This window comes from Aegilops tauschii, chromosome 3 (assembly GCF_002575655.3).
Source record: "Aegilops tauschii subsp. strangulata cultivar AL8/78 chromosome 3, Aet v6.0, whole genome shotgun sequence".
Taxonomy (NCBI): Eukaryota; Viridiplantae; Streptophyta; class Magnoliopsida; order Poales; family Poaceae; genus Aegilops; species Aegilops tauschii.
The window spans coordinates 157,404,305-157,417,997 of NC_053037.3; the positions used below are offsets into that span (position 1 = coordinate 157,404,305).

The 13,693-nt window shown below is 50.8% G+C and overlaps 1 protein-coding gene and 1 long non-coding RNA gene across 2 annotated transcripts; both read left to right on the forward strand.

The window, feature by feature from the left end:
- The first annotated feature begins 3,608 nt into the window (after positions 1-3,608).
- LOC109777202 (uncharacterized) lies at positions 3,609-4,891 on the forward strand. Its single transcript, XR_012180954.1, has 2 exons — positions 3,609-4,499; positions 4,578-4,891. It is a non-coding gene; the product is annotated as an uncharacterized lncRNA (long non-coding RNA).
- Positions 4,892-11,293: 6,402 nt separating this feature from the next.
- LOC109777204 (probable L-type lectin-domain containing receptor kinase S.5) lies at positions 11,294-13,571 on the forward strand. Its single transcript, XM_040403714.3, has one exon. The coding sequence runs from the start codon at positions 11,338-11,340 to the stop codon at positions 13,330-13,332; it is 1,995 nt and encodes a 664-aa protein (XP_040259648.1). The 5' UTR covers positions 11,294-11,337; the 3' UTR covers positions 13,333-13,571.
- The last annotated feature ends 122 nt before the right edge of the window (positions 13,572-13,693 follow it).

A 13,693-nucleotide genomic window follows, 5' to 3' on the forward strand; every position in this document is an offset into this window, starting at 1 on the left:
GGGACCAGTGTGCATGACGACGGGCGCTGACGCGACCAGTGCGGGTGACGGCGGGCGCTGACAGCTACCAGTGTGGGTGACGGCGGGCGCTGACGGCAGGCGTTGACGGCGACCAGTGTGGGGTGACGGCGGGCACTGACGGCCGGCGGGATCAGATCGGGCGTGTCGTTGACACGTACGAGGTCGAAGTGCATGCACGACGTGATTGGACAGCGACGTCCGAGGTTGTCAGGAATATTCCCCCAGATAGCAACGGCTCGTGGAGATATTTACGGCGTCGGGCCCGTGGTGATCAATTTGCAATCAATACACGCGGCGTGATATAACCGTCGGTCGTGCTTTAGTCCTACACCGGTCGAGATTTTGTAATTCAATTTTAATAAGCATCTGTCTGTAATCCAATTTTAATAAGCGCCTGTCCTTCGCATCCGCCAAACGGGGTCATTTTTTTCCACGTGCTACGGTGACCCTGCAGGGCACGCACGCCAAATTTTGTCGCGTTTCGAGGCTGTATGGAATTTCTACGTTTTTTCGGGCCGAAAACCCCTAAAACACTGCCCGGACGTGACGCAACGTGCTTTCGTTGTCGAATTTCGTTCATTTTTGGCGTGGGGTGCCCGGGTGGGGCCCCACACGCGCTGCCAAAAGTTGGGTGCATTCCGTGAAACCGCTCAGGTACTTGCTGTGGAAGGGGGTGGTTTCGGTATGGGTGGAGGGTACCCTCGGGCGGACGTCTCTCCTTCGCATTCGCCAAACGGGCCCATTTTTTCCACGTGCTACGGTGACCATGCAGGGCACGCATGCCAAATTTTGTCACGTTCCGAGGCTGTATGGAATTTCTACGATTTTGCGGGCCGAAAACCCCTAAAATACTGCCCGGACGTGACGCAACGTGCGTTCGTTGTCGGATTTCGTTCATTTTTGGCGTGGGGTGCCTGGGTGGGGCCCCACACACACTGCCAAAAGTTGGGTGCATTTCGTGAAACCGCTAAGGTACTTGGTGTGGAAGGTGATGGTTTCGGTATGGGCGGAGGGGAACCTCGGTCGCACGTCTCTCCTTCGCATCCGCCAAACGGGCCCATTTTTTCACGTGCTACAGTGACCATGCAGGGCACGCACGCCAAATTTTGTCGCGTTTCGAAGCTGTATCGAATTTCTACGATTTTGCGGGCTGAAAACCCTTAAAATACTGCCCGGACATGACGCAACGTGCGTTCGTTGTCGGATTTCGTTCATTTTTGGCGTGGGGTGCCCAGGTGGGGCCCCACACGCGCTGCCAAAAGTTGGGTGCATTCCGTGAAACCGCTCAGGTATTTGCTGTGGAAAGGGGGGTGGTTTCGGTATGGGCGGAGGGTACCCTCGGGCGCACGTCTCTCCTTCGCATCCGCCAAACGGGATCTTTTTTTCCACGTGCTACAGTGACCATGCAGGGCACGCACGCCAAATTTTGTCGCGTTTCGAGGCTGTATGGAATTTCTACGATCTTTCGGGCCGAAAACCACTAAAATACTGTCCGGACGTGACGCAACGTGCGTTCGTTGTCGGATTTCGTTCATTTTTGGCATGGGGTGCCCGGGTGGGGCCCCACACGCGCTGCCAAAAGTTGGGTGCATTCCGTGAAACCGCTCAGGTACTTGGTGCTGAAGGCGGTGGTTTCGGTATGGGCGGAGGGGACCCTCGATCGCACGTCTCTCCTTCGCATCCGTCATTTTTTTTTCTACGGATTTTGCTGCCGACAGTCTCAAAACACTGTTATTAATCAAAACTATTTCGTACTAACTTTTCCAAAATAATTTACGATATCCCCCTTCTAATTTCATTTTTTCCTCTTCTTTTTTTCCTCTCTCTTCTTTTCCTTTATATTATTTTTACTTTTCTTTCAGTTTTCCCGGCAAACTTTAAAATTTTAGTTTCTTTTGGCTAAGAATGTATTTTGAAACACAGGAAGTAGGTACCTTGCCGTCCAAGGATTGAATATGCTCAGATTCAGATCGAGCTAGCTAGCAGTAACATGATTTGGGTATCGATTCCTTCTCCTTGCAGAGGCAGCAGCTATAGCTAGTTTGTAGCACGACCGATCGTAGCCCAAAAAAGCCTTATCGATATGACTCGAACTAGCATTAGCTATATCATAGACCCTAATGATGACGGTGACGAATCGATCGACACAGATCAAAGGTGTGTGTTGCTGTAGTATTTTAATGGCGGCGGGAGGAGCCTTCAACAGAATCGGATATGTTTTAATTTCTTTTGGCTAACTTTTATTTTACAAAATGATTAAAAATTCAAAAACATTTCCTGAATATTTCATAATAAATTTTATCTAAAATTCATTTGAACATAAGGATAGTTCATTAAACCTTACGACAAATGGTTCATTTTACATTCGAACATAACGAAACTTAATTAAATATTAGAGGGCCTAATCTAAATTAATTAAACATAAGAGGACCTAATCTAAACGTAATCTACTCGTCGTCGGAGGCGGCGAGGTCCACGATCTCGCCCGCACCGCCGTCACCATCGTCATCGTCGCTGCTCTTGGCGGCAGCGTCCCAGTCGACGGCATCATCCTCCACCGGATCCGCCAGCACCGCACCCATAGCCGCCGCCGCATCCAACGCCGCCTGCTTATCAGCGGCCTTTGCTGCTGCCGCCATAGCCGTCGTGGCGTCCAGTGCCGCCTGCAGCTCGGCAGCCTCTCTGGCCTCCGCCGTGGCCGCCGCTTCTGCCTGCGACGCCCGTAGGGCGATGAGGTAGCCGGGGCAGTCGTCGGGGTCGTCGTCCTCGCGCAGCGCGAACTGCTCCGGTGGGATCTTGGCGGCGGGAGGGGCGGGTGGGGGGGCGGCGAGCGTGGCTACCGGACGGCGGGAGGAGCTTGGGGACGGCGTGGCCGCCGGAGGGCGACGGCGGGGCCCGCGCGGGGCAGACGATGAGCCGCCCGTCACCGACTCCCGACGAGCCTGGGCGACGACCTTCCAGAAGTCCTTCCCTCCCCAAAACCTAGTACGGTCGACGATATTCCAGCGGCCGCCCCCGTGCCGGCGGAGCTCATCCGGCGTCGCGCCGGGCCCCCTCGTCGGGTATCTATCGGCGGTGATGCGGAAGATGTGCGGCAGACAGCAGCCCGGCGGCATCATCAACCCGAGCCGGATGAGCTCGTCGATGTCCGGCGTGCCCAGGCTCGTCGGCCACGAGCCGCCATGGCCGTCACTGTCGTCGCTGCCGCCGGACGCCATGGATGCCGCCGAGATGGAACGCGTCGTCGGTGGATTGAGGGCGCGTCTGGTGGAAGGCGTCGGTGGGTGAGGCGAGTGGGGGTAGGGGAGGCAGACGGGAGAGGGAGTGTTTTAAGGACGGGCGGGGCGGCGGTAGGTGACCGACGCACCGGCTTAACGCCGGCCTTAATGGTGTATCGGGGGCGGCGACCGCCTCAGGAACCGTTGCTTGACCAACGCCACGCAATCCTCCCTCGACAGGTCGCGTCGTGTTGACCGACGCCACGACGCCACGCAACCGTCCGTCGACAGGTCGCGTCGTGTTTTTTTTTCTTTTTTTCTTTGACCACGACTGGACGTCGTCGTACGTAGACGGCCCGACACGTACGTAGACAGGCGGGCGCGTGTATGGGCAGTCGCCGTACAAGACCCGACGCAGGTACAGCCCGTCGCACGGGCGGCGGCTTTTTTTTGATGAAATGATCCTATCTTTTTTAACGAAGAGGTACTGAGCGATCTCACCCGTTGTTGTATTTAGAGGATTATATCGAAGAAGAAGTGTTGTGATTGGTTCGCATAACCTTCTCACTTTCCTTTTGGCTCACTTGATCCCCCTGATCTAACCAATACCGTTCATAAGTTGCTTTTGGTGGGTTTGCTAAGGCAGTTTGCTGATGTGGATGAGGTCAAAGTGGTTTGTTGACTAATGGGGCCATGTTGTCAGGTGAGAGAACAGAAACAAATGAGCAAGAAGCAAGCGACTGTAGATGAGCAAGCTAGCATCAGATCCATGGAGAAAGCCGCCCCGCAGGTTCCCAGGAGAGATGCCAAGAAGCTTGTGAAGTGCCGAGGCTGCAGCTGCACGCCAAGATGGTCGCGCCCGTGGAGCAGTCTACCGGCACGCCCATCACCGATTGAGCGGCCGGCGCCACCAGCAGCCATGCTAATCGTGCTGAGCCCGCAGGTGGTCGCGGCCGTCGCCTCCTGCAGCGCCTTTGCGCTGCCGCCCGCGCTAGAGCAGCCGGGGAGCATCATCAAGAGGCAGCACGCGAAGAAGCAGGCGGCGGCGCTCGATGTGGCTGCCACGAGGCGCCCGGGATGGTTCCGCTCTGTTCCGTCGCCAGTCGCCACCGCCCTTGTGCTTGACGCCGACGGCCTTGAAGTGCCTCTCCCGAATCGTGCCAACAAGCTGGTCCTCCCCTTGGAACGAATTGGCCCGAGACCATCTCCTTCCTCGGCTCCGGCGAAGTCGCCGCGAACATTTCTCCAATTCCGGCAATGGTGAGCGTCCGTCGACAATTTCCTAGAGGCTTTAGCATCCTTCCCTCGCCTCTCACTCTTTCCCCCTTTCAATTGCAGAGATGGCCGACAGAAACGAGCTTCCCGTCGAGCTCCACCTCCGGCCCCCACTCAGGAACAATGCTGCCTCAGCTCTGGCCGTTGCGAGTAAGCGAGGCGTACAACAGTCAGTCTGCCTCGAATCCCTGGAGATGATAGTGTCGTTGCCGGCCTCTGCCGGCCATTCCCGCCGGTGAGAGCTCCCGAAGCCGCCCGACCTCAAAGCTCCTCCTGACGATGTGGCCCCACTAGTCAACAAACTGCTTTGACCGCATCCATGTCAGCAAAACCACCATGCTAACCCACCAATGACGATTTCCGAACGGGATTGGTTAGATCAGAGGGTTAAGCGATCTGAAAAAAAGTTTAGAGGGTTATGCGAACCACCCATTTTCTTCAAGGGAGTAAAATGGATTTTTTCTATTCAAAATGCCCATAAACATTTTATTAAATATAGTAATAATCAAATATGGGCAATTAGAATTCTTTCTAGTCCATTCATGAGTTGCTACTTCCTTCGAGCCAAAGGCACCCGGCATAGAAAAAGAAACAAATATAACTTCAAAAGGAACACTAACCAGAGGGTGGATAGTCTGGGTTATGTCCAAAGAGTGGATCGTCCGAGTTATGTCCTCGTTGCACTCTAGCCGGGCATGATTGAATTGCGAGTTGCGGATGTTGGCCTTTGATGAAGTAGACATCTCGCGGTCGATGGATTCTAGGATCATGGTAAACCACCCTGGGCGTTTCCCCTGACACTGCATGGGGGCATTGTCGTCGCTGGTCATTTTGGTCGCCGACCCAACACTGGAAGAAGGCATTAGGACCACATGTACCACCTTCCTGTCCATCACGCTCCCTCCCATTGCTCGGTACCTTTGACCCATCCATCAAGGATTGTCACGGCTATCTTAGGCGAGGGAAATGACTAATGTCCTGCAATTGCACTTGGTTGACTTGTAGCCTTTTCGAAGTAAGAGTACGATCCCACATTGAGCTAGGAAATTGTCCTTTTGCCTCTCTAGAGGTCTATCAAAATGCTCATGTAAGTTAGTTGTGATTCCAAGAAAAAGCAATGCGGAAGTAGAAAATATTACAAGACTTGTTGTGACAAAAATCAAAGTGCGCAATAATTACACTTATAAGGGATGGTGGATTGCCAGCCTCTCTGGGCTCCACGATAGCTGCCCATTTAGAGTTATCAGTGTTGGAGATATGCCCTAGAGGCAATCATGTATGATGATATTTCCTATGTGTTTATGAATAAAGATAGTCATTGGACATTATCAATGACGTGTATCAGCAAGTACGTACTTGTTTGTGGGACTATGCATTATATGATGACTGTCCTAAAAGGTCCCTAGTCGAAAGAGCTGTGTGGACGCGCAGCCGACTAGACTAGCATATGACACGGTCGATGGCTTGGTCTCACTAGCCATGGAGCATTGGATGCTAACCGGATAATATGGACTTGGAAAGGTCTGGTTGGATTCGACGTAGTCGGATCCGAGTCGAGATAAGGTCCGAGTCGGACTGACCCAACTATGAGACGCAGCGATATGTCATCTGTGAGTCACTAGTACAACATACGTTCTATGTCCTAAGACCTGAGCTGACGCATGTACTCGGGATGGTGACGGACCTGCTTTGGGCCGACCAACGCTACTCCGTGACTGGGTAGTTACAAAGGTAGGTTTCGGGCTTGTCCAGACCCATGCCGTGAGACGTGGTCGAGCAAGATGGGATTTGCCCCTCCGATCAGGAGAGATATACTCTGGGCCCCTCGTGTGATCCGACCAGGATAAGCATGGCCATGCGACAAGGATTATGAGATAATCCGGATAGTGGTCGGCATCACTGAAACGAGAAAGAGGTCGAGCTAGCACAAGGATGACAGACTCGCCTTGAGCCCGACAACATATATCGTGTGGCAAAAGGAATGGAAGTGTGATGTACAGGTTCGCCTAACCAGCTTCATAGTCTGCTTGGTGTTCGGCATGCCTTGCTAGAGGCCGCTGCCCAACCGTGCAGTTCGGAGGTGATCCGAATTGTGACCAAGCCGGCTTGAACCTAAGGGGTCGCGCGCTTAATGGAAGGAACCTACGAGGTCGGATCCGAGGACACTGGTCGGATGTGATCCGAGTTGTATTCGGATTGTGGCCGAGTAGACTTGTGTGCTTTAGGGCCTGTGCGAGGCCCAAGTGTTGAGCCCGCGACGGACGCCTATATAAAGTGGAGGTGCGGCACACTCACGCGTGGGATCGCTTCGGCGTTGTCACTAGGGTTTGCATGTGTTGCGGATAGCCACCTCCACTTCGCCGCCGACTGTGTGATCGGACCTAGCAGTCCGCCGCACGGTGTTCCTTCTGCACGCGCGGATACCATTAGAGGCGGTGCATCTGCGCCGCTCCGGCGAACTTATACGTGGGATCGGACGACCGACTGTTCGAGGGAGATCGGACGGGGAGGAGACGATCCACACGGACGCGCTGCCCCAACTCTTCTTCCGCTGCACGGCACTGCGCGTCTAGCAGTAACGATATGTGATCCATCTCCCATAGCATGTTCCCGGATGTTCTGCGCGTAGGAAAATTTAAATTTGCAGTCGATGCACCCTACCGTAAAACGCAACAATCAGCTTCTGTGAACCTTGATATTGTCGAAGAAGGAACACCAGGCGAGGGTCCGCAATGTTCACAGAGCCCCCCACAGGTTCAGGCTAGGTTACATTCCTTGTAACAATTGAAGCTTCTTGAGAGGTTATATAACATGTGGATGGAGTATGGAAGGTATGAAAACGAAGCAAGTAAAGAACCCTTGTTTTGTGTTTGTTGTATTTTGAATCTCTGAATATGTCAAGAAAGTAATGCAAACATGATTCAGATTAACCTAGCAGCAAAGCGTCAGATTTGGCATCTGTAATTTCATGGCTACTTCTGAAATAGTTCATTCCGTCTTGGTTTTCTTTCCTTTTCCTGTATTTCACATGAGCTAAATAGCCAGAGTTAACGTCTTAATGACCATTGGCATGGTCAGGACACTTACACTTCAGAGTCTTCACTTACGCTGATGCATTAGTTTCGAACAAACCAAAGATTGGAAGGGGTTGGTATTGTTGCGAGAGGCCATGAGGGCACTTTACTATTTTGGTGGCACGAAATATTAGATCCGACAATATGACCGATCCTTTTTCAGTTGAGTTAAGTGTTTGTCGAGATGCAATATTGTAAGCCATAAGCAGGGTTTTCTTAACGTGGCGATTGAAACAGACTGCAAAAGGGTGAAGCATGCTTGGGACTCTGATAAAGATGGCACGTCTATTGGCTTTCAACTGCCCCGAGATAGATGTGAAATCTCCTCGCCCATCTTTAGGGTATTAGAGCATTTCTAGCCGATCTCTTAAAACCGGTTAGACTAGTAAAAAATCACATTTGAGGGGCTAAACCGTACCAAGCCAATTCCTTATCCGCTTTAGAGGAGTATAGGATCTTTACTCCTTGCGTCGGCCGCCCCTTAAATTTACTCTTCCGCGGCCACTTCTTAGAATAATTTTAGTCCTTCCCCCATGACAGCCCTCTTCCCCGTTCGCCGCCGGCGCCACACCCGCTGAGTTCCTTGCCTCTGGCGACCACCCTCGCCACGTACCATCCCGCAGCCCCGCGGACACTCGGCCACCAAACTCCTGCGATATCTCCACGAGAACTGACGATCTTTTTCTTTCTTTATTTTCGTCTTTTCCCCGTCTACGGCCACGGCGACACTCCCCCTCATCATCCCTAGTTCGGCGGCGCTCCTCCTATCGTCCCCGACCACGAGCAAAGCCGCAAGGCGCGGGGAGGACACCTATATAGAGAAAAAGTTCAACGTAAAGGAGGAAATGTACACAAAGAGTGGTCGTCGGTCGCCATTGCCGATTCCAATGAATCCTTGCGTTCCGGACGTTGCCATCGCGCCACTAGGAGAAGGCTGAGGGAAAGAACCCATTCATATGAAGAAGCGCCCAAGTCATGGCCCGTGGAGGACGAATTTCAACTACTATGTCGACTCCTTCGTCGCACACTTACGTCGCGCACGGTGAAACTCTGTCAAATTATTGTACATCGCATCTATCCTATGTAGTAGCTAGCTCATGGAAATCATCTAATGCCGAAAAGTTATAGTTGGCCGCATGAAAGGAAGAAAGAAGAAGAAGAGGGAGAGAGGTTTCCATGTGGTGTCTAGTTCGTATGAGGTGTTGTTTGAGAGTTCGGCTGGAAACCGGGTTTTTTAGCGGAGCAAATATAAGAAGTTAAGGTATAATGGAGCATTTTAGAGGCTAAATGATAAGGGGTCGGTTAGAGATGCTGTTATGCTTTTTTTTTAGAGGTAGTGCTAATAGTGTTGCTCATCTTTGTGCAAGAGAGGCACTTACTTCTGTTTCTGAAGTGTTCCCTTCATTCCAAAATAATTGACGTTCCTAGAATTTTAAGACAGATTAAGGTAGCGGCTGGAATCTCCTTTATATCCTTTGATTTTCTAGTAGAGTAGTGACTGAACAGCCATCATTAAAGTGGAGGAGAAGGAGGAGCACCGTTAGAAAAAAAAATGGTGGGAAAGGTGAACCAGTGACTCAGAGCGCAAGTATTTTGAAAAAGGGTTAAAAATGTTGCTCCCACCGATCCAGATTAATTGTTGCTATTTTGGTACGACTTTAGAGTACTGGATAGCTAGACGTCAATTAAATGGAACAGAGGTAGTACGATGCTATCCCTGGCTTTCTGATTGAGGCTGTTCAGTCAGATATGCCCCGCTTTATGAATAAAACTGCCACATGGCGGAAGCGTCAAAAAGAAAGAAAAAAAAAGGAATCTACACTTACACCACAATTAAGCAAGTAAACAAAAAGCATAACATATAATGACATAGGTATAATTGCCCGCGCGTTGCAATGGGGATATAAATATTCCACTGGTTTAATACCAATTGTCTCAAATATATATGTTTGGAATCCAATGCTTTTTCTACCTTAAAATCATCACTCTTTTCTGTCTTCTTCTTTTTCTACCTATCATCTTCATCTTCCCAATCCATGCTCACCAGCGTCATGAATGGTACATCCGGCTCAAAATCCGCCAACCCTCCGCAAAACAAAGGTATGTCACGAAGGGGCAAGAGCCAAATCAACATGTATTACTGCACCAAAATATGCATCAGATCAACATTCCTGTAGAAAAATTTCTCGGTGCATAGCTACTAGTATAAATGTAGAAAGTTTAGACCTTTGAAAAATAAGTGGCATGTGGTGTGCTTGCAGATACTTTGATATGTCTAAATTAGTCAACATGACGCTAAAATCTATTGTGCTCCAGGTGTAGCAAAATTAAATTTAGATGGATGGATGAATGAATAGAAGCAAGGAGGTTAATTACAAGGTGGTATTGGCCGATTAGCTGAAGGAGTGCTTGAGAGCCTCTGCGGTGGCCTTGTCGACGAGTGCCATGGCAGGGCAGCCTTCTTCATCCTTCACCCTTGTGCTGTACTCCATGTCCTTGATCCCGTGCTGCATATGTATGTATACATCCATCAACCACATTTTTTAGAGGAGGAGGATGACCCCCGGCCTCTGCATTTGGGCGATGCATGCATCCATCAACCACATGGTAAGTGCTAGGTAAACAATATTGAAAGGAAGCCATCTATGCTGAACTCTGACCCAACTCTGAACTCTGCATCTTCTATGCCCGTCACCTTGGCACATGAATGATCAAGCAGATGAATGAATTTCCCAGTAGAAAACAGCAACATTCACTAATCCTTCTTCTTTAGGAAAAAATAATAAAAACAATAAAAAAGCAGATGAACAGCAATGAATTTGCTCCGAAACTCTGTTAACGCCGTTTATGATCTGTTTCTGGACATTGCTGTTTAACAAAGTCATACATCCTGGTCAAAATTTGAGGTAAATGCCAGGATGCACGCCAGAAGATTAATCCAGTCCATGCACGCGATGTTTGACATTTTTGTTGCTCTTTCCTTTTCCTCAAATAGACAGGGACCTCTTGGGTGTTTGCTTACTGAACCAACAGCACCTCTTCTTTTTGAAATAGACTGCCACATTGGGTCTTTGCTTGCTGAACCAGCGCCCACTTAATTTTCAGCGCAAATGGCCGTGCAGCTCACGCCGCCCTTACCTCGTCTAGTTCTAGTCACTCAGCCAAATGTCCAAAGACAAGCATCAGACGGGAATAAACCATACAGGTACGAAGGGGTGACCTGTCATGCTTTATTTGATCAAATACCACTTTGGACTTCGGTCGAAACATGAAGGCATTCATCTTCGGACTTGAGGCCAAACACTGATGCATCACCGTTTAGCCAGGGAAGAGCCTCTGGATTTCTTCCACTTGCGCCGAGGTCAAACATTCGCCTCACAAATTAAACATGCCAGATCACAGAAAAGAGTTTCAAACAAGACAAATCCAAGGTTTTGACTCTTTTTTCTAGAATACTGAAAAAATGTTTTCTAGAATACCAAGGTTTTGACTCTGATTGGACCTCGGATTTGGTTCACCGTGCCAACTATGCCAGGAAATCAATAATAAGTCTTTCTATATCAAAGAAACAGATACTGACAGGGGCCTTGCCGATGGCGATCTTTTCCATTGACTATGACTATTCCAAGTCTTCCTCCCTTCGATACTTGAAGGCTTAGTAGTATCTTGAAATATGTGGAGGATATGAACTCACATACTGTGTTATATTGTCTTGGTGAGATTGCAGAAATCCCAGCACCATTTTAGCCATGACAACGCCCCGTAGCATGATCTTGAGCCTTTCCTTCATGGTAGCCTCTGCAGGCCATGCCATCCAAGGCAGAACCTGCAGTTGTCTGCAATTTAACTACCCCAGCTTCGACATGACCAACAAGAATGATTTCAGCTTCAGCCCAGGTTCAGCAATTGCAAATGGTTCCCTGAGAATCGTGCCGAACACCGGAAACTCGAGCCACCAGTCGGGAAGGGTGGTATACGTAAAGGAAACCCTCAAGCTGTGGAACAGGAAGCGAACTGTGCTCACATCTTTCAGGACGCAGTTCACGCTCAACATCCTCCCGGGAGAAGGTATGGCTTTCATACTCACAAATAGCCTGTCGTTGCCCAGGAACAGCGGCGGCCAGTGGCTCGGCGTATGCAACAACCAGACAGATGGTGCGCCAACGAACCGAATAGTAGCCGTGGAATTCGACACGAGAAAGAGCTACCAGGACGACCTCGACGGCAACCATGTCGGCCTCGACTTGAACAGCATCAAATCTGTTTATCCGTACCCGCTCAGCAATCTTTCGATCATCCTGTCAAGCGGCTCGGATGTCTTGGTTAGTATCATCTACAACAGCACATCACATGCTTTTGTATTATCTGTAAGCCAGCGCAACACAAGTGGCAGTGGGGGGCATAATTGGCGAGAGAGCTGGCCGGTTGATCTATCACGGTACCTACTGGACGAAATATATCTGGGATTCGCAGGTTCCACGGGTGATTACACCCAACTGAACCAGATAAAATCGTGGAACTTCACCACGATAGACGACATACTCGTCGCTGAAAGAACAAGACACGGGAAGTGGGTGTTTTTGGTTCTCATTGCCTTGGTTTTGCTCGTTACATGTTCATCGTTTCTTGTGTTGTTGGTGCGGAGAAGGGTGACACAGCGGAGAAGGCTAGCCTACCGCACGCTCGAGAAAATGATCGACGCACATGGCCCGGTTAGATTTAAGCTCAAGGAGTTGAAGCACGCGACCGCCAACTTCAGCCCTCACCGTAAGCTCGGTAGAGGCGGCGGCGGCACTGTTTACCTTGGATACCTGAATGGGATCAACAGAGAGGTGGCTGTGAAGCGGGTCTCACTCTCAAGCCGAGGAGAGAAGGAGTTCGTGGCGGAGGTGAACACGATCAGCAAGCTCTCCCACCGCAACCTTGTCAAGCTGATCGGCTGGTGCCACGAGGGAGGCGAACTACTCCTCGCCTACGACTACTTCCCCATGGGCAGCCTGGACAAGCTATTGTTCGCCAATGCCACGACGACCACGTACTCGTCATCGGCGCTCACATGGGAGCGGCGATACATGATAATCTGTGGCGTGGCATCTGCACTCGACTACCTTCACCACGGGAGCAGCAAGAGGATCCTCCACAGGGATGTCAAGCCCAGCAACGTGATGCTCGACGAGGCATACAACGCGCGGCTGGGCGACTTCGGTCTCGCCCGTGCCATCCAGCTCGATGGAGCGACACACCACTCGACGCAGGCGGTTGCGGGCACTCGGGGCTACATGGCGCACGAGAGCTTCTTCACCGGTCGTGCCAGCCTCGACACAGACGTGTATGCCTTCGGCGTCTTTGCCATGGAGGTTGTCAGCGGGAAGAGCCCAAGCAGGTCCATGCTATATGAGACACAAGAAATGTACATTGTGGATTGGGTCTGGAGGCATTACAGCCTGGGGAAAGTCATGGAGACAGCCGACACGGTGCTTGGAGGAGTGTATGACGAGATGCAGGTGGATTCTGTGGTGCGGCTGGCCTTGGCTTGCTGCCACCCGAACCCGAGGGATCGACCGTCCATGCGGACGGCGGTGCAGGTGCTAATCGGTGGAGCGCCTGCCCCGACTCCCCCATTTGAGAGGCCTGCCTTTGTTTGGCCACTGTCAGGCATGCAGCAGGAGATGGAGCTGCCGCAAGTTGGTGTGCTCTTCACGGGAGGACAGCTCATCACCTCCACTTCCCTCACAGGAAGGTGAGCATCTCAATGGCTGGTGCACTTGTACCGCCGAGTGTCTCAGTTCAGGGTCTAGGAATTCAGGGGTCAATGTTCGAAATAAAAAACAGAGAGGGGGTCTTCTTGGCCTAGGCCCAGCAACTCCGCCTAAATGTACTGTCAGATTCATGCTAGTTTATACAGGGTCAGCAGTCTGGTTAGTTGATATGTGATGCAGTCATGCAGAGTGTTATTGAACACTAAACTCTTACCTCTCTGTATGTCTCGACCAAGACTTAGGATCAACGCCATGAGTGAAGGCTCATAGGTGGTGATCTAAAGTGTTACCCTACGGAACCTCATCGCAGACGGCTCGGACCAGCCATCATAGACTATTTGGAGTT